The following is a 21119-nucleotide window of genomic DNA, read 5'->3' as shown; positions in this document are numbered from 1 at the left end:
TGTGCACCCACAGCTCCCCTCATTCTACAAATTAATCTTTCACACATTTTTTAACAAAAAAAGTGTCAATGTTATAAAAGAAAAAAAACCACCAAGGAAAACAGAAAGGGCTGGGTAGAAAATAAATTAAATTTAAATTTGATGGCAGTTACGACTTTTTTTATTGACTATAAGAGCAAACAGTCACATTAAATTGGTGCCACTGGCATATCATTAAAACTACAGGGCACCCTTAATGATCTCTGACAATGATCGCGTGTGTGTTTTTTTTAAATATAGCATGCACATTTTGTCCAATTTGGGTTCTTTTTTCCTGTTGCTTTTGTCCTCTTTCTGAGTGGATATTATTCATGAACTGAGTCTTTATTATCTATTTGGCCATCTGCATAGCATTGGCCATAGTCCCCTGTATTGTAATTTTGAGTGAAAATAAGGACTATTGGAGAGTGCAAAACTAAAAAAAAATAATAATATGCTTTCAGAACTCAAAAGTAAAAAAAAAAAATTAAAGAAAAATATCTGTGATGGAGGTGAGGTTTGAAGGCACGTAGCATGGAGGTGGGGGAAACCATAAATCACTCCATTCCCTCATTTAGGATAGTAGTATCTGAATATTCACTCTGTCTAAATTAACATCTTCTTGCCTTGATAACAGGTAGTTCAGAAAGTGATGTGTCTTCATGCTAGAATGTCTTTGAAAGAAAAAAAAATGTTTTTGTTTTGTTTTGTTTGCTGACTTGCTTCTTCTCTCACTTCAGAAGTCCATGCATCTCTTTTGGAGTAGCAGCCCAAAATGGTAGCATAGCCCCTTTAGCAATAAAGATTTTAGAATTTCAATATTCATGTTTGCAAGGCATTAGGTGCTTCATTTTTTAGTTTAGTGATGGGAGATTTTTTTAAATTAAAATATGAGGGCAGACTATTTCCAAATAAAAGTTATATATTTTGAAAAATGAATTAACTAAAACCTTGTATAATTTTTTTATTCCTAAAATTTTGTCTACTTCTATTTGGTTCTCTCCATTCTCCTTTCTTCTTTTTTTCCCCTTTCGATCTTTTCTTCTCTTTCTTTCTCAAATTCCCTTAGTCCATGTTAGCTTACCATTTTCCCCTCTTTTTACTTGTCAGATTTTTCCCTGCAGCCACTGGGAAGACATCAATATCAGCTGATTGAAAGATGAATCTGGATTAGCAAGGAAACATCTTCCTGATGAGAATAAATACACGAGGTTACAATACATTTATGAAAATCCAGATTTTTGTTTCAAATGAAAATGTATAATATCCTATGTTTGGGGATGTTCCTTGATGTGTTCTTGATTATTGAGTCCTATTAAACTTGAGGAATTTGCAATCAAAGCTATGCTTTCACACACACACACACACACACACACACACACACACACACACACACACACCTCAGACTTATTACCAAAGCAAGATGAAGTCTGTCAATTATCTCATTACTTAAGAAATAAATTATTCACTTGCAGTTAGCAGTGGTTTAAAATAACTTTTTTTTGTATTTGTCTTTCCCCTCCAAATTGGTTCATGTGTACATATAATAACTTAAATAGCATAAAAAGTCCAAATTTGGAAATGTAGAGCTAATCACTTTAATACTATATTGATTTACCTAAAAATAACAAAGAATTTCTAAAATCAAGAGGGATAGCACAGTTTCAAAAATAGCAACTTGCTCATGGTGGGTAAAATTTAGGCCATATGTTTTTATTTATTTTCATACCTATTTAACTTGTTTGGAGAGGGTATGCTGATCATTTAAAAATGAGTAAGAGATAATGTATTATTTTATTTTCAAGACTACTTTAATTACAAATATAATAGCCCAGAAACAGTAAGCATTTCTATCTCATTGAATGGCATGCAATTTTAATTAACATTATAAAATGTATGTTTATATATCAATATCATATATGTCACCTCCATGAGATCTGCAGAAAATAAAAATATGTTATTGTTTTAAGCCATATAGTTAGTTCCACTGACATTAAATTGGTGTGATAATCACTGATATTTTTAAACCTTATCCAGATGTGCATTTAATAATTCAGTATGGATTTCTTTTTAACAAACTATATTTCAGGTCTGGTTCCTTAAAAACAAACAAACAAACAAACAAACAAACAAACAAACAAACAAACTGAAAACCTTTCTCCAAAACAGCAAAATCCACAGTCTTGAGCATTCACAACTAAGAGCCAAAGTTTCTCATAATATATAGTAACAAGAATAAAGTACTTACAAATCATGAATTTAAAAATCTTCTTTTCAAAGTATATGGCAGAAGTATTTTAAATAATATTCAAAGGCACTACACTTGCATGAATGGTTTGGGCCAATATCACATTGCTTCAACTCTCCTTTTGCATTGCCCCTCCCAGCCCCCTCAAAGTATTATCTTGTACTAAACATCATCTGAATGCTAAACATCGTCTCTTAACAATGGCTAATGATGGCTCTGAGTCTTCTCTGAGTCTAACTAAGTAGGATTTCCCAGTCAGAATAATGAACAGGGTCTCTCCTCTCATTCTGTGGGAGTTTTAGAGATGTTTAGAGAAGCAGGATTGGAGAGATGAAATACTAATGTGCTTACCTTTGGATATTTCTGTAGCTATTCTTCAGTGTTGTGGATTGATAACTTCAGAAGCTGCATAAGAAGAAAGATCTCAATCAAATTTCTGACCAGATTCCTCCTTATGGCTGTGAGAGTTTGATTTTCATTTAAACAACAATAAATATAGGCATAAGGGTTTGAGATGAATTATGTAAGCCCTTTAGCCATAACCATTACATTCTGCCACCAAATGAGCTGCTGTTCTCACTTTGTTTTATGGGCTCTGCATAATCCATGTCATTGTATCTGCCAAATAAAATCCTGCAAACCATGCAAATGAAAATATAATCTTTTATCTCTCAGAGTCACAGGACGCACACATATATATAGTTTTATAGATTCCTCGGCATCAGATTTACTGCTATTAGGACGCTGTTCTCTTAATAGGATCTCCGGAAAGAGAAAACATCTCTGGCTTGGAGGCACCTTGATTTATATCCACCGATGGCATATGTCTTTAGTAGAAGCTACACTTGGAAAGTCAGGAATAATTCCTTTCATCATGTTTTTAGTTTGTCTACGTGATTCAATTGAGATCATGAACTTTTTCCTTAAAGATAAAGACATGATAGATTGAATTATTTTCAAAGCATAGCAGATTCTAATTTGTTTAAAAACAATGGAGGTTTTCCTTTTAGTTTCAGAGTGGCCTAAATATCTGAAGAACAATGATGACGACTAACTAGTTTTGCAATCCACCAATCTTAGTTTGGGGCCTTGGATAAACCACTTACCCATCCTGTATCAACATTCTCTTCCAAGTAACGAAAAATAACAACACATCTTATGCCTCTAAGAGATATTTTGAGGAATCACTCATTTGTAAAACATCTCAAAGATGAAATACTCTTTACATATGCTAAAGAAATGCTATGATTCTGCCAGAAGTAAGTCTCTACCACACCCATCTGGATTATTTCTATGATGGGTCAGAGTACCCCCCCAAGAAAATAGGTGGACACTTTTCTGGTAATCTACAGAATAAGCTGCACTTTTCGCTTTTTCCTGATTTTGAAGGAAGCAGTTGAAGATGTCAGGTGCTGCTATTCCCCCCAGTCTCTGGAAAAATGCAAATGTAGAAGTTATTTCTTTTCATCACTCCTTTCCTACCTTCCTCCCTCTCTCCCTCCCTGCCTGCTTACAAATGTCTTTGAATGCTTATTATGTGCAAATCACCATTATAGGGTGAAGTTGTTAATGTCATAGAAAACGTCCCCATCCTGAGCGAGCTTATGTTCTGTCAGGAAAATAGTAAACTAACGCAGAGTCTGTAACTTAGATCATAGGAATTTTCCTGGTTCACTTTGCTGAAGTAGTTCAACCTTCTTTCTTTCCAATGCTGATGAATGTGTCTGGTTACAATCCAGCCCAGATGTTTTACATGGAGGCCAACATGCCTAGTACCAGGTCCTCTGTATGTTAGATGTTTAATGACTGTTGAATGAATAAATTTCTGATATGTGACTAGTTAGGTTGATAAAGAATTCATATTCTTCAATGAAATGTCAATACATCCCCACACAAAAAAAGGTCAACCCAAAACGACATAATAAGTGTGACAGGACGCTCTGACTTTATATTAAGAAAATCTAGTTTATATCAAACAGGTCTCATCAGAAAAATCAGCCAAACTGATACCTAAGGGTGTGCGTGCCTGTACCCTGATGATGGCAACTTAATGTCTGGGAAGAGTTAAATACCAAGTACATTCTAATCCTCTTTACTTTGGGGTTAGTTTCATACAGCATTATTTAAGGTCAATGAACAAGATGTAATTTGACAAAAAAGAGTAGCATGGGATCCGCAGAGCCCAGAAAGGAATACTGACGTCTCTGTTTTGTTTGCCTTGCTGTTGCCACCAAGTCCGGCAGCACCATCTCCATCACCAAGACCTCTACCACACACCACTGCGCGTTGGATCATTTTCCTCCTCTCCTCCTCTCTTCAATTATTCTTCTGTATTGTCACCATCTTCTCACTGTTCTTTACAGCCCTACCTATCCCCCGTAAGGCTATTGTCCCTTCTATGGCTCTTCTCTGTCTGTCATTTGTCTCTGTCAAAAATGCTCTATTGTGTGTGTGTCTTTGTTACGCAGACTCTTGTTGCTATTTTGTCTTAGCGAGCCCATGTTCTTGTACCTGTCCCATATTCCAAGTGCTGAGGCATGGCTTGACATTGTAGACTAGTCATTGGTTTTTTCATTTTATGTACTGACTCCATTTTCTTCTTTTTACTGCAACCTTGCCAGAGAGCCTCAGTTTTGTAAAACAACTTCATAGCAATGGGTTCTCAGTTAAACAACTGCCAATCCCTTAAGGAACACAGAAAGCATCAAGGCACCTAGAAGGAATCTGAAATCTGAGTTCTTATTCACACTTTTCCTATTGTCTCCCATAAAGTCAGCACTGCAGCTTCACATGAAAATGCTTATTTTTACTGAGTTTAATTTAGATACCCATTTGCATTGTAAAATGGGTACTGTAAAAATAATCATTTTAGTCTCAAGCATGAATGCTAGTTCTTTGTAAGGGAAGTAACTTCCTGAGTTGTATGTTATCACTAAGGGCGAAGTAAATTTCTGGAGTGAGATTTAACCTTCTGTCTGCTCTTCTTACCAGGAATAGTTTGCATCTGGTATGTATCAAGACTTTTGCATTAAATTGATAGTATTTCTTTATAAAAAAGATTTTTATTAAGACAATTTTATATTATTTCAATAGTTAGAGTTGGTATGTAGTTTAAGCCACTGAAAGAAAAAAAAATGAAATGTTATCTTTGTCCAGTGGGTTCACAACGACATTCACGCATAATGAAGTCCTAAATATAAGGGGAATTACATTATTTCATGTATTGTTGGCACCTAGCACATGATGGAAATTGTGCAAGAACTGTGAGAATGCATTCCTTATTTCTCTAATGTACGTAAGTTCTCAGTAAACAATTTTTGAATGTATCACTTTCTTTTCTGCTGGTTTAAAGTCCAAGAAGATGCTGAATTCAAGGGCAGAACAAGCATAAAAGGAAGGAAAACTCCCTGTATTGCAATGCAGAGAGATAAATGTTTCTATCTTTTGGTCAAAAGCATAGCCCTTGCCACATAGTAGGTGCACAGCAGCAATACGTACTGGTAACTTCTCTTGTTCTCTTCACCTGTTCTACCGAAGTTCATTTGCATCCCAACTTATACAAGACCCAATTTAAGCAAATAAATATAATTAAGAATAGCAGCATTTAAATCTTTAGAAGTTTTATTCATTTTGAACAAAACAAACTACCTCTACTTACTATATATTTTACAGAACTTTAAAACAATCAACACTCTTCAAGATTTACATTGTTTAAAAAATTAGGTATGAATAGCTTAGGTTTCATATTAAATCTTTCTTTAACAGAATCTATTCGTCTGGAAACGTCATGTTTCATCAGATTATTTTAAAGAATTAAACCTAAAAATCCCACAGATGAAATGAATGTATCTTTTAATTATCTAAATTAATGCAAAGTCCAAAATAATAGATCAACTATAACATCTGGATTTTGGAGGTACAGTGTGATTTTTCAAGGGCAGTAGACTTGTTTATATATATTTGTATAGGATAGTATTTAAATTATCTTTAACTGCTTGAACTCACATTGATGGATGGCAGGAAAGCATTCTGTGTAGCAGGTAAGAAAACCAACCTGGGATTTGAAAGTCACCTGGGATCATACACAAAGTGAATAATAAATGTATTATAGCACAAAGTTAACTGTAAAAAGAATCATTGTATGTTTTTTCCTCTCATATGCCAGAAAGCATAATGCATTTTCTCCAGGGGGGTGAGGGAGGAGATGAGGAGAGAGAGAGAAACAGAGAGAAAAGACCAGAGAGACTGAGAAAGGTGTGGGTTGGTTGGCTCTTTGCTTTCTTTCTAAATTCTCCTAAGTGGCCAGTCTTATTATCAACCAAGCCTGAACTACCAGCCTCCTTCAGCCATTATGCCGACTCTGGATTTATGATGGTCATGTAAAAGCTACACAAGGAAAACAGTTCTGGGAAGGCTATCTTTTGCTTCTCTCTGCCCTTAACCCTCAAACAGGTTTGAATTACTGGTGCAGGCTCACTCTGCTTTCAGTCTAGAGGGTGTATCCCCAATGCCCAGTGTAAATCTGCTAAGGACCTTTCCTCAAGAGCTTATGATAATACTGCTTGCTTCGGCAGCACATATACTGAGTTTATAATGACATTATTTCTGTCTTCAGGGCTGAGAATTAGAATAAATTATCTCCTATTTACGACTTCTCATAGTTCAGGAATTTAATAAAAAGATTCCAGGATTACAGAATGTATAATCTAGGGAATGATTTGGTATTTAAAATGCTTTGCAGAATTATGTATTTTTTTAAAAATAGTGCTTTAGGAAATATGCTCCCTGTTCATTTCATTATTGTGGTGTGTGTTCCAGTTTGTTCATTTACATTTTTTTACTATTGTCTCAGTAGTATTTCTGTGTCTCTTCTTCCCTTTAGGCCATTTCAACTTGTTTATTTCTAAAACAGCCCGAAGAGAATGAGAGAGAGAGAAAAAGAGAAAGAGAGAGACACTAAATAAATTAATGGAATTTCATGTGTGCTATGACATTGAAAGTGAATGGGCTTAAGAGAAGCTTCAACAAATTTTTCATTTCAGTGTTTTTGCTCTCTAGCTTCCAACCAGGTTCATCGCTACTCACATTTTATTACATTTTATAGCTATATTTAAAATTTACACTTTGAAATATCTTGTCTTTTATTATTGTTGTCTCCCTAATTTTTTAAGAAAAAATCCAATTATACATGAAGTTTATAAAAAGTTGAATTAATTTCATAGACAACTTTTTCAACATGACCTCTTGCACAAAGTGTAATAAAAACACTGATATTTTTCAGAGATTTAATCTGTGGTTCACATTTAAAAGTCAGACATTCATTTTCTGGACTTGCTCATGAAATTAAATTTTATTTGATCTGTCAACATTTTATACTGTTAAATTGTTGGTCGAAATGCATGTTATTAAAACATAAAACTTGTTCTCTGGCAAGAAATCTAACCATGAATGGTTAGATTGACTTGTTTCATTTATAATTTCAGGACTCCCAGAAAAGTACGGATTAATTGGAAAGATATAGGACTAGGATACCTCCAAAGGGAAGCAATAATATTTTTCTGATACTTTAGAGACTGTACATTTTGCATTTTTTTTTCTTTCACTGCAGGAGAGAAAAAAGAAAGATTATTGGTTCTCTAACTCTGTCAATAGCTTTGTACCGTGGTGATTCGCTAAATCTGGTGTGCTGAGGTAAGACCCTGCTTTGGGGCTCTTACTTGAGGATATTTAGAGTCTGACTTATGACCTTCCATGGTTTCAGTGGGTGCTTAAAAAAATAGTAATCATTCTGTACTCTGATATCTCTAATATCAATTTATTTACAATTTGTATGTTGACTTTCCAAAGATGATTAAAAGCCTCATTTTTACAGTAAGACACTTTAAAATAAAATCAGAGAGTAAAAAAGATTTTTTTTTCCAGATGTAAAAAAGGGGCAGAGAAAATACAACTGTTCCAGGAACCTGGGAGGAGATGGGTGTAACAACTGAATAGTAAATTTAGCCTACATTCATATGCTATTATATTGTAATTCAGCTTCTCTGTTGTTTCAAATTTTTATATATTTATGCCATTTTTTTCCGAACTAAAATTTAAGCCCAGAAAGGAGACAGCCTGTCTCATCCTTTTTTTGTTGTCTTCCGTGTCCCATCAGTGTCCCTTCCTTGAACACGATAAATACTCCAGAAACATGTTTACTGATTCTGACAATGTATGAATATCCCATGCATTTTCATAAATATATAAAGTCTTTTACATAATTGAGGGACAACATACTTACTTCCTTAAATATCCATTTAATCTGTATTTCCTGGCTACCCTAATCAGCCCTCAAAATGGACTCTAGTAAAGACTGTTAGATCTGAAAAACAATGCTCACAACTTTTGATGCATCAATGTCTGTCCAGCACATATCTGGGGCTATTATTCTACTTGTAGGTGTGTCCTCTGCAATCTTTTGTTAGAGCAGTGATTTGTCTCTAGTAGCCACGGAGCTGAATTTCTAGGCTTTTTGTGGGCAATCTGAATGTTCTGTTTTTCTCTTGAATTTATTACTTAAATGTCCTGACACTATCAATTCACTTTGTCTATTTATCCAGAGATCTGTTACTTATTTTTAACTTTAACGTAGGTGAGAAACAGCTCTGATAATGCAAACATTTTTTCCTCGTCTTTTCCTGAACTTATTAATAAAGCATGTACCCCTTTTCACCTCTTTTTTATACAGGATTTCATTCATCAAGAACATTTATAAATTTCCCTAACTTGAAACAGGTTACACTGAAATTGGGCCTCCCACCAACAAACTAAAAGATCTAGAATTCACCAAAAGCACACAAACAACTTATTTCATGGAATAAAAAAAATTCTATTTATCATATGGATGGCCTTGACTTCAGCCATCAATCACCAGGGCATATAAAAAGGTTGAGAAGACAGTACAGAACATCACTACAGAATATCCAAGAGGATATTACAGTAGTATTTCAGTTCCAGAATTTTGTGTGCCCCTTTTCACCTCATTAGTAATTCCACGTCTAATTTGCCCACACAATACTTTCAACTTAGTTTACACATTTGACCTGGAACAAAATGAAAACACATTTTGCCCAGTTGAAAGGTCTCCTGGCAAGTTGGTTAGCAACAGGCTTGCCAGTCCTGGTTCAGTTAGCAAAGAATAAACACATTTCATTTGACAATTACTAGTGTACTACTTACTGACTGCCTTACTCTGCAGTTTTCTATTTGATATTCTCGAACCATTTTTTCATTTGTCATTCAACTTTTTACTTGTAATTCTTGCCTCCTTAGCAAGAGTTCCAATTTCTAGAGGGTATACGTTTCTATATACCTTCGTAGCTGTAATTAACACAGTTTAATTGCAAAGAGCAGGAATCGAATGAAAGTTTATTTGAAGGGAGGAAAAGCCATACAACAGTCTTACATCCTCCCTCTGTAGTTTAAAGTTGTGGCTTGGTACGTACTTATTAAGGAATCAGGCTAAGGTTTCTACAAGTATCAATTTTGCTGTAATTCCCTAAAATTTGGTCACTTGGTAATGTCTTTACATGTAACAGTGCAAGTACATGTGACAGGAGGGTTCTGCGGAAAATACAGGCGCTCTGCTCTGCTTGTAACAAGACGACGTGAGGAGACGACGACCAGAAACTGTGTCTCACGGAGCCGGTCGCGTCCGCCCCGCTCCGCTGTGCACCTGGAAACGGGACACCGTGGGATGGGGCAAGAACGTTCCTTCGTCCTAGTCCCCAGCCTTAGGGCAGGCGAGGACCTGGGCGTCGTCTCCCACAGCACAGGGAGCCGAGGGAGCCACCTAATGCCGGACTCGAGTCATCTGTCCCCAAGCGCCCTGCCTCCCGAGGATACCTGCGTAACTTAGAGCGGCCAAGCCCCACTGCGTTTAAAAGTATATTTATGGTTGTCACGGTGCACACGGAAAAGCTTGCTCCGCACCCCCAAAGTGCGCGAGGCCTCGGAGCATGGAAACAGGCCCCTCCCAGCGCAGCTGTCGCCGCCGCCTGCGGGCTCCTTTCACTTTCTCACGGCCAAGTCACCCAGAGGGGCGCCGCTGCCGCCACCGCCGCTGCGCCCGAGGACTCCGCCCCTCGCCGCTCCGCTACCGGCCCCCGCCCGCCCGGGCCCCGCCCACTCCAACAGTTTCTGCTTGCGATTGGCACGCGCGAGCGGCAGCTCCGGTCCGCTTCTCCCATTGGCTGGGTCCTCTTGTCTGTCCCACGATTGCCCGCCACTGCCTCCGCCCTCCTGAAACATCGCCCTCCTACTGGCGGAGACTGCGGCCTGGGGGCGGGCGGGGAGCGCGGGTCCAGGCGCTTTCGGTCAATCGCAGAAGCCCAACGCCCGGAGGGAGGGAGGCAGTGGGAGGAGAGGGGCGGGCCAAGGGGGGGAAACATCTGGCCCGCGCCGCCGCGTGCGTGCGTGGTGCGTCCTCCCGCCCCCTCCCCTCCCCCTCCCCCTCCCGCTCCCCCCCCCGCTCCGGCCCCCCCTGCCCGGCGGCTCTGCGCTCGCTCCCTCGCTCGCTCCCTCGCTGTGTCTGGCAGGCTGCGGCCGCCGCTGGGCTGCTGCCATGGGGAGCCGTTGAGAGTGGGGCCCTCTTCGCTCTGCCGCGCTCCTCCGGCTGCCAGCGGGGGTGGGTGGGAGGGAGGGAGGGGGCAGGGGGAGCGGGCGACGGAGCCGGGATTGGGGGGGTGGGGGGGCCGGGAGGGAGGGGGGCACGAGGAGGAGGAAGCCCACCAAGTCCGGCGGCGGCGGCCGGGAGGAGGAGGAGGCGGAGGACGCGGCGGCGGCGGGGACGCGGTGACTTAGGGCCGCTCCGTGTGAGTCCCGGCGCCGGCCCCCGGCCTCTGACCCGGCGCCCCCTCCGCGCCCCGGCCCCTGGCAGGCGGGGGCCGCCAGCTGTGCGGCCGCGGCCGGCGGGGCGGTGCGGGAGCAGGGCGGGCCGGGGGCGCCCCCGCGAGTGGAGTTAGTTTGTGTGGTTGGGGCGGCGCAGCTGCGGGAGGCCCGGGCGCGGGGACGGGGCGGCTGCAGCTGCGGGGTCGGGGGGGTGCGGGCCGGCCGGCCGGTGCAGCTGCGGCGCGGGGCGGGCTCCCGGCCGGTGCAGCTGCGGCGGCGCCTCCCGGGTGCGGAGGGCGGCGGGCTGGGGGAGGGGGCTTGGGAGCCGCCGCAGCTGCAGTGGCGCCCGGGACGGCCGCGGCTCCGGGGACCGGTGCAGCTGCAGCGGCGCCCGGGGGGAGGGGGCGGCGGGGGAGGGGCCCGGGCCGGGGCGGTTGCCGGGAGGCCCCGGGGGCTCGCGCGCTGGGGCGGCGGGGAAGCGGCAGCAACCACTCGCCTCCCCCGGCTGCTTCTTACGACTTTTCTTTTGTTGTTGCCGTGACCCGGCTCTGTTTCCTCGTCTGTTGTTTAAGGTGTTTTCCTGCTGCACCAGCTCTGCGCCCTCCACCTCCTTCCCTGTGGTTTAACCTTCCTCTTTCCCCGAGTGTTTTATGCACAGCCAACTACGCAAAGATTTGCATTTCTTCCCCCATTCCCACTGCGCCCCCCCCTGCTCCCACCTCTTTGAAAAACAAAACCCCAACCTCACCCACCTCTTCGGACCCGCGGTAGCGAGACGTGAAGGGGTTGATTTGTGGAGTGGGAGCCGCTGGCCCATTGCGGTGCTTGGGACTCATTAAACTGTCACTCACCCCCCACCCCACTGGGTAAATGGGGTGATTAATGTCTGATATATTGGAATGGGGCGAGGGCGTTTGTGGGGAATAGGTTGTGTGGCTGAGAAGGAATTTATCTTCGAAGAGGGCTTCCTGAAATAGGCATTCGTAATTATGTCATTCATCGCGAAGTCAGAGAAAGTTAGGTTTGTGACTTTGGGAAAGCGAGAAAGGACAGGACAGAGACGTAGGTTTTTGTTACTCAAATTTTAACTCTTCGCCATGGTTTTCTAACGAGGACGGAGTGATTATCACCAGGGCTGCGACACTTGTGCCTGAGGCCCAGTTCCTTTTCTACTCCTCACCCTCCCAAGAGTCTGTGGAGATGTATTTGACATTCACAGATGTCGCCGCACCTTGCCCGGCACCGGTCAGCCTAGCCTGTATTACGTTCCGATTTCATCAGCCATTAAAAAAGACCCACAAAATCTAGCTAAAAAGTTCCCAAACTTACTAGACCTGGCTCCCCCACCCTTTCTCCCTGAAAGGTTTTCTTGATGATCCTGCACCTTACAGAGTGACCCCCCCCCCAATAAAAAAAAAAGATTGTTATGGGACACAGATCAAGGGGAAGACGAAGTTCTGCATTTTCTGAGCAGAAAGATCAGATATGCAGGTGTGGCATTCATTTTAAGTGACTGCAGCAGGTTGTATGGCTTTATTAATTTGTCTCCTTGAACTGAAGTACTTTCCAGGATTTCAGAAAGTGCACTTTCAGTTTGCTGATACTGAGAATTGAAATTTGCATTAACTGGCAATGTGAGAAATTTTCCTGAGAAGGTAGTTGTAGATAAGTAGTTAAATAAGAGCGAAATAATAAGGTGAACCAGGCTGAAGTATTAGTTCTGAATAGTCTTCCAACATCCTGAGATGCGTATACCATTCATTATCTCAGCAGAAAAAAGAAAAAAAGTGCCTTAATAACGTTGAAATGGGACTGAAGATGTCAAATGGGTTGGTTTAAAAATATCCCTATGCCTTTGAAACTAAACGTTGGAGTTGAATAAAAGTGAGTCTGGATTTCCTGAATAGCACCGTGGCTTGAGTGTGCTGTCAGTATGTAAGCCAGTCCACCAACTTAAGACAGAAGTGTTGCTATTCCATAAATACAGTAGAACTCCATATGCTGAGTTTTTCCAATTTCTTCTGTTAGAAAGTTTGGGGGAAAAAAGGGAGACTTTGAAGTATTTTGTTTATACTAACAGAAGAGAAAAGTTCTCCTAAGAAAAAGCTGGTGGCAGGAGTGTAGAGGAGTAGCATATGGCATTAAAAGGAGCACAGCTGGAGGTAGCATTTCCATCTGAACATGATGTCAGAGCAGCTGACAGCCTGCCATCCCTCAGCCTTTTATTCTAACACACAGACAGGGAGTTAGTGTGTGCGGATCTGTGGTGGAGAAGGTATCTCATTCCTCTCTAACATCATCTCCACTTTGCATCTGTCTCTCTTAGTCTGCTTTTTTTCCATCGATGTAACAGACCTGGAGCCAGCAAGACTCAGAGGAAAGGACTTAATCAGGTTTATGTGTCCTAAAGGTAGGAGTAGCAAGAGATTAGATGGAACATATTTGTCTTTTGGTGTTTTGTTTATTTAATTTTTTTTTTAAATCACATTACTTTTCTAACCCAGTTTAGGAATAATGTATGAAATTGAGTATTAAATGAACATCTTATTGGAGTTGAAAGTCTTGGGCTTGTGTAGTTCTGATTTTTATCCCTTTTGCTTGAGCAAGTAATTTAAAGTCAATTACTTTTATACACAGAAATATTTCAAGTTTTGAAATGTTAAGAAAGGCTTTGAAATACTGCTTTTTGAGATAGCTTTGGATTAAAATGGCTTTTTGTTGTTATTTTTCACTGCTGTTTAGATTCCTTTTGCTTTTGGGGTCGGGGGAGAAATAGTAAACTCTCTGGAATCCAGCATTCAAACTTACAGGAGAAGATTATTCTAGTTAAGAAGCTGGATTGTTGTGTAATTAATTCCACTGTGAAACTTTATTCTTCAAAACATTCAGGAGCACCACTGAAACATACAGCTGTATCGTACTTTTGAAACCGAAGGTTTTTCAAAAAGGAAAAAAAAAAAAACTTTTGTCCTCAGGAGAATAGTTTGACTGGTTTCCTCATTTCTCTTTCAAATATATATTTAAGAGATCTTTTATTTCAGCATAACAATAATTATTTGCAGGAGTTTTTGTGTTAGCGACTAATTTAGAACTTGTAGATTTGAGCTGCCTGAATTGGCCAGACAGCTGTAATCGCACTCCTCTATTCTTAATCTCTTTATCTGGGCAGCAGCTGCCATATGGCCACAGTCAGCTGGATCAGATGTTTATAAGCTTCCTTCTTCGTCCCTCTCTGTCCTCTCAGCCTCCTAATTTGATCACGGCTACCTTGTGAGCTGCCCTCCAATCTTTATTTTTAGCCCTCCCAAGGATTAGGATTGATGTTAGCTGTGGGGCACTTAAAGTGATTGTATTGTAAATCTTGGTTTATTCTAGCAGTGGCATCTTGCAGTATGTATTTGGGGTTGGGATGAAAGTTTTAGTCCATCTGGGGCAAAGTGTAGAAGAAGCAGGGAAGGGATTTCTAAGTATTAAATTAATATGTGTCCATTCCCAAAATACACTGAGATGGATAGTGTGGAACCTTGCTTCTGGTCACAGGAAAGGGAAAGTTGGGTTTTCTTTATTTTAAGGAGTTGAGTTTTGCAGTTGAATTTTGCCCCACTGCACAGCTTTTCTTTCCTCTCCCTCCATTTCACCCCCCCCACACACACACCAGAAAATCAGGACAACAATGCATATTTGAAAGAATAGAAGCTAGTGGGAAATCAAAATATATCAAGTTATGTTGAAACAAAGTATTTTCTGTTGACAGAGGTAAGGCAGAGTCAGGGAAAAAAATAGTTTCTTTTTCTAGCAAGGCTTTTTTTTTTTTTTTTTTTTTTTGATGTTGAACCTGTAAAGCTTTCGAGTTTCATTTGAACGTAATATGCCTTTATTTAAAAGTTTGAATTAATTTTAATATGGAACTCATCTTGCTTTACAAAGGATCAAAGTGCAGATAAGAATTTTCAGAGTTAAATAAAGCCCTCTGGCTCCTAATATTCTAGATGTACAGATTTCACAAAGAAATATAACCATTTTTTTTCTCAATTCATTAAAAAATATTTGGATTTGTTCATAGTAAAGATGATCTTTTCCATCTGTTGGTGTAGTTCCTTCTGACCTCCTACATGTGTGCTGTACCTGCACATCTTAAGGCATTAACATCTGTTTTTATACACAGGGCTTTTGTTGTTGTAACACTTTGACTTTAAAAGTAAGTTGTTTGCTAATTTCTGGACTAATTATGCGATTTCATTATGGGTTCTTTCTTTCATTCAGCCGAATGTGTGTGTTTAAATGGTGCTTTCGAAGTGCAGTCAAGTATCAAAAGTAATAAAAAGGATGGTCGAACAAGTTTTGTGAATCTTTCAGAATGCGTTTGGGACTTTCCTTTGTTCATTATAGGAGTTGTTCCCTTTGAAATTAAACCTATTTTGTAGGTTTTGTAGGACATAATTTGTTGAGTAGAGTTAATTAAATTTCTTCCGAAAGAGATCTAAACTCTTATTCTCAGTAAGAGACTATCCTGAAATGAAGGCTTTTAAAACTTGACTAAAAGTTCAAGGAAGGTGGGGATGTATCAGTGACTGGCTGGGTTAAGGAAGTTTGGAGAATGTGCATTTTTCTTCTCGCACTAGGTTTTGTGCATGTGACTTGGTAGTCCTCGGGTCATACGCCTGATTAAAATTCAGGAACATGTACCTCGGAGGCCGAACTGAATTATTATTTTTTTTGTAGGGGGGACTCGCGTTGCAAAGTTGTAAAGTTGTTGCTGGCCGGGCTCTCATGAGAAATGTCTCTCTTCCCAGGTTATGAAGACAGTATGGAGTTTCCAGACCACAGTAGACATTTGCTGCAGTGTCTGAGCGAGCAGAGGCATCAGGGTTTCCTTTGTGACTGCACTGTTCTGGTGGGAGATGCCCAGTTCCGAGCGCACCGCGCTGTACTGGCTTCGTGCAGCATGTACTTCCACCTCTTTTACAAGGACCAGCTGGACAAAAGGGACATTGTTCATCTGAACAGCGACATTGTTACAGCCCCAGCTTTCGCTCTCCTGCTTGAATTCATGTATGAAGGGAAACTCCAGTTCAAAGACTTGCCCATTGAAGACGTGCTAGCAGCTGCCAGTTATCTCCACATGTATGACATTGTCAAAGTCTGCAAAAAGAAGCTGAAAGAGAAAGCCACCACGGAGGCAGACAGCACCAAAAAGGAAGAAGACGCTTCCAGTTGTTCAGACAAAGTCGAGAGTCTCTCCGATGGCAGCAGCCACATGGCCGGCGACCTGCCCAGTGATGAAGATGAAGGAGAAGATGAGAAATTGAACATCCTGCCCAGCAAAAGGGACTTGGCAGCCGAGCCTGGGAACATGTGGATGCGATTGCCCTCAGACTCAGCAGGCATCCCCCAGGCGGGCGGAGACGCAGAGCCACACGCCACAGCAGCTGGAAAAACAGTAGCCAGCCCCTGCAGCTCAACAGAGTCTTTGTCCCAGAGGTCTGTCACCTCCGTGAGGGATTCGGCAGATGTTGACTGTGTGCTGGACCTGTCTGTCAAGTCCAGCCTTTCAGGAGTTGAAAATCTGAACAGCTCTTATTTCTCTTCACAGGACGTGCTGAGAAGCAACCTGGTGCAGGTGAAGGTGGAGAAAGAGGCCTCCTGTGATGAGAGTGATGTTGGCACTAATGACTATGACATGGAGCGTAGCACTGGGAAGGACAGTGTGAGCACTAATAACAGGGTACAGTACGAGCCGGCCCATCTGGCTCCGCTGAGGGAGGACTCGGTCCTGAGGGAGCTCGAGCGCGAGGACAAAGCCAGCGACGACGAGATGCTGACCCCCGAGAACGAGCGGGTCCAGGTGGAGGGGGGCATGGAGAGCAGCCTGCTGCCCTACGTCTCCAACATCCTGAGCCCCGCCGGCCAGATCTTCATGTGCCCGCTGTGCAACAAGGTCTTCCCCAGCCCGCACATCCTGCAAATCCACCTGAGCACGCACTTCCGCGAGCAGGACGGCATCCGCAGCAAGCCGGCCGCGGACGTCAACGTGCCCACCTGCTCGCTCTGCGGGAAGACTTTCTCCTGCATGTACACGCTCAAGCGCCACGAGAGGACTCACTCGGGCGAGAAGCCCTACACCTGCACCCAGTGCGGCAAGAGCTTCCAGTACTCGCACAACCTGAGCCGCCACGCCGTGGTGCACACCCGCGAGAAGCCGCACGCGTGCAAGTGGTGCGAGCGCAGGTTCACGCAGTCCGGGGACCTGTACAGACACATCCGCAAGTTCCACTGTGAGTTGGTGAACTCCTTGTCTGTCAAAAGCGAAGCACTGAGCTTGCCCACTGTCAGAGACTGGACCTTAGAAGATAGCTCGCAAGAACTTTGGAAATAATTTTATATATATATAAATAATATATATATATACATATATATAAATAGATCTCTATATAGTTGTGGTACGGTCTAAAAGCAGTCTTGTTTCCTGGAACTAAAAAGTTGGGATATTAACTTGTTTTTGCACTTTAGAATAGCATGAGAATCTCACTAATTTAGCATTCTGATAAAAGAAACTTTAGAGCAAGTCGGAGAATAGAGAAGTGTTTTTCTTTCGAAGGGGTAGGGGAAGTAAGCCAATAAGAACCTTTGAAACAAATCGTCCTATCGCAAAATGCCTATTATAGGGCTTAATTTTGTCAACACTGCATTGTCTTTTGAGCTCTCTCGTTTTCCCCCACTTTTTTTTTTTTTTAAAGTAGAAATTCCCTCCAGTTTTATTAGCCTCTTTATATGTCTCAAATTGCATGAATCTTTTCTGGCTGTTGGAAACCTGAATGCTTTTAGACCCAAATGGAAAATTTCTGAAATGCTGGATTATCTATTTTTAAACAAGCAGTTGACTTAAAAACTTTCTGTGGCAACTTCTGGTTTTCTGACGGTTCCCAATGAAGAGAAATTCTGAAAGTACACTGGGATCACTGGGACGCTGTCTTTGTGAAGGTTTGCTTGGGATGAAAAAGGATATTGCAGCTTCAGCAGTGTTGAACTGTGTGTTGAAAAATGTGAATTACTGTTATTGTATACTGTAATTGATTACATGGGCTGGGGGGGTGTCAAAGAACTTGACAGGTTGTGTTGATGCTCTTAGTTGAGTCTTGAAAAGTAAATATTAACGCTACAGAAATGCATGAGTTTCAATATATTTTTGTCTTTGTTTGCATTGTATAACTTTAATGAGTGAGTTTAAAATTATTTAATTTCCTTAGAAAAATAGCACCATTTGGAAAAAGAACTGGTGTTATGAAGAACGTAAATGCACTGTTTTTATTTTTATTTTATATAATTTAAATTGACTTTCCCACTGTCTTTAAGTTGAAACTGTTAAGCTGAATAAAAACTTAAGCTGCAAATTGATAACTTTGCTACATAACAAGGAAAATATAAATGTTTACAAACGGCTTAAAGATTTGCATGTGCAGTGTGCATTTATAACAAACTTCTAATTGCACAAAACCCATGCCAGCTCAAAGTTTAGGTGTACACATTTACCCAGTTGAGCATTTTTAGAATAACTACTGCACAAATTGACAATAGGTCATTCTTTTTTTTTTTTTTTGCTCCCCTTTTCTTTTTCTCCCCTTCTTCCTTACCCACCCTCCCCACCAACTCATGAAAAGATTCTATGGACTGAAAAAGCCCCAGGCTGAAAGGACTGGACTGCCTTGATTGACATGGGGAAGGGGGTTAGTAGACTATGGATCGTGGCAGCAGAGGCTGCAGCCCAGCGTGTGGTTTAATGACCAGCACACAGGGCAAGAGCATTTTGCACAGTGTTTGTTTTCCTGTCTTGCACTTACAAATAAGGTCTATGGGAGTAGCATGGAAAACGTTTGCTGTTTTTCCCTTTTTTTTTTTTAAATTGCTTTTGTTTAAAATTTGATCGCCTTAACTACTGTAAACATAGCCTATTTTTGTGCTTAAGATACTGAATGGAAAACTCCATTGTGTGTTGCTGGACTGTTTTGGAAATATTTGGTCAAATGTGTGTTAATTTGGCTGTAATGGCATTTAAAGCAAACAAACAAACAAAAAAAGCTGTGAAAATGGCCTTGGAGCATTATCTTTAGTTACTTGAAGAGTTTCTAGTTTTTTTAAATACAGTTTATGTTAAAATAATTTTTATTAATTTAGAAAAGACAATCAATGTCTGTGAGAAAACGGACTTTCTTTTGGATTTTCTTTTTGTGGTCATTGTGAGTGATTGCTTTTTCCTTTTATTAGTTTCACATTCTTCCTTGGTTCTAAAACTTAGACTGACATCTAGCTTTGACAATCATAGTATGTTTTATTTTCCTGAGGGGGGAATAACTTATAATGCTGTTTAGTTTTGTACTATTGGTGTGTTGGTGAATTTTTAAACTGTGTGCTAACTGCAATAAATTATATGAACTCAGAATTTCTTGTGCGTTATTTTAATGGTGATTATATACTACATAGATCCTAAATGTGTATCACCCATGGCATCTTTATTTTGAATGTCATTTCTATTCAGAATTTAAGAAATTATTAGAATCCCTTAAATCATTCAAATGGAAATGTGCAAACATTTTTGCTTCTAGTCATTTAAGAAGACACAAAATGCACATTTTAAAAGTGTGACCCATTTTCTATAACCCAGATGAAGAATGTTAGGGTAATTCCCCAGAAATTTGTGAATCCGTGAAACTTCCAGTGGCAGCGTAGGTTTGGTTTTTCCTGATATGCTGCACAGCTAATCCATACACCATAAGTCATTTTCGTGAGTAATTTTATCCTAAATTGATTGGTCAGATCTATTCTTCTGTGTTCTGGTTTAAGTGGAAAATTGAAGGAGACTGGATGTCTGAATTTGGAAGACTGCTTGGCTAATGACTGGAATTCTAGGCAAACAAATTAGCAGGCATTCGATTGTTCAAGATTAGTTCATATATGCTTTTCGTTCCTGGGAGAACTCAAAAGTTCCCAGTTTTTAATTGTCAAGTCTTAAGTACATACAACCACCAAAAGAACTCTGTTCCCTAATTTTTGTGATCTACCCAACTTCGTGATTGTCCCGTTGGGCTTAGCAGGGTGAGAAACGTTCCGGGTTGACCTAAGAAATTGATGGAACACTCACACGTGCTGACGGTATTGTAGGGGCACTCTCATATGGTCCTAAGTGCTAGCCCGGTCAACAGGGACCTGAGAGTTTCTGCAAGTCCTGAAATCTGGAATGGCCCATACCTGACAGCCTTAAAGATCCAGGTGAAAACATAGTTTTACATTAGTACCGTCAAAATCAAATACATTTATGTCAAGTGGCCTATAGTAAGATTAATATTCTATAAAGGGGGGTATAAGATCCAGAGCTTGAAAGTGTGCTGTTTGTAAGCTCCTTGATGACATTGGGTGGGAATCCGAAAAGATTTTATAAATCACAATCAGTAGTTTACAGTTTGCAGTTCTACATTTTCCTTTTTTTGTTACTGAGACAGGATTTCTGTTACATTCAACTCATACTTGGTTTTATGACCAACCAAACATTTGTTTCCATGAAAGGGAAAGGTATAGTTGAGCTCCACAAAATAATTTTTTGAGCAGTTACAAGCGTATAAAAAAAAAGGAGGGGGGTGGATTTTGTTTTCAGTTCCCGTAGCAACTGGTCACAATATCTCAAAGCTTTCTGAAGATGTTATAATTTAGTTCCACTTACTAGCATCTAATTTAAAATGAGGAGCATTATCTTAACTGGATATACTTGTAAAAACTATTTTGACGTGTAATTTGGGAGAATAATTACACAAATCATCACATTTGATAAGTGAAGGAATCAGTTGTTTATTCCCTACATTTAAAAAAATTAATTTGCATGTAATGTTGGAAACCATTCAGATTGATCCCACCTTTGACACCTGGCTGATACATACGTGTATTTTAAATATGTGGTTTCATTTACTTTTGAACACATCTGTTTCTTTTAGATAAT

At 40.7% G+C, this 21119-nt stretch overlaps 1 protein-coding gene across 3 annotated transcripts; it reads left to right on the top strand.

Moving 5' to 3' along the window:
- Positions 1–10971: 10971 nt before the first annotated feature.
- Positions 10972–19571, top strand: ZBTB18 (zinc finger and BTB domain containing 18). 3 transcript variants are annotated; one of them, XM_081039328.1, is made up of 3 exons: positions 12665–13544; positions 15928–16615; positions 16728–16865. In XM_081039328.1, exons 1-3 carry the CDS (start codon positions 13532–13534, stop codon positions 16735–16737), a joined length of 711 nt encoding a protein of 236 aa, XP_080895454.1. In that variant the 5' UTR covers positions 12665–13531; the 3' UTR covers positions 16738–16865. The 3 variants fall into 3 exon arrangements, with proteins under 3 accessions (XP_080895453.1, XP_080895452.1, XP_080895454.1); XM_081039327.1 differs by lacking the exon at positions 12665–13544 and adding an exon at positions 10972–11118 and having other exon boundaries at positions 15928–19571; XM_081039326.1 differs by having other exon boundaries at positions 12662–13544; positions 15928–19571.
- The last annotated feature ends 1548 nt before the right edge of the window (positions 19572–21119 follow it).

The sequence above is a fragment of the Rhinolophus hipposideros genome (genome assembly GCF_964194185.1).
Source record: "Rhinolophus hipposideros genome assembly, chromosome: 26".
NCBI classification, from domain to species: Eukaryota; Metazoa; Chordata; class Mammalia; order Chiroptera; family Rhinolophidae; genus Rhinolophus; species Rhinolophus hipposideros.
The sequence above is the reverse complement of the archived record's forward strand: the minus strand, read 5'-3'. Positions and strand labels throughout refer to the sequence as shown.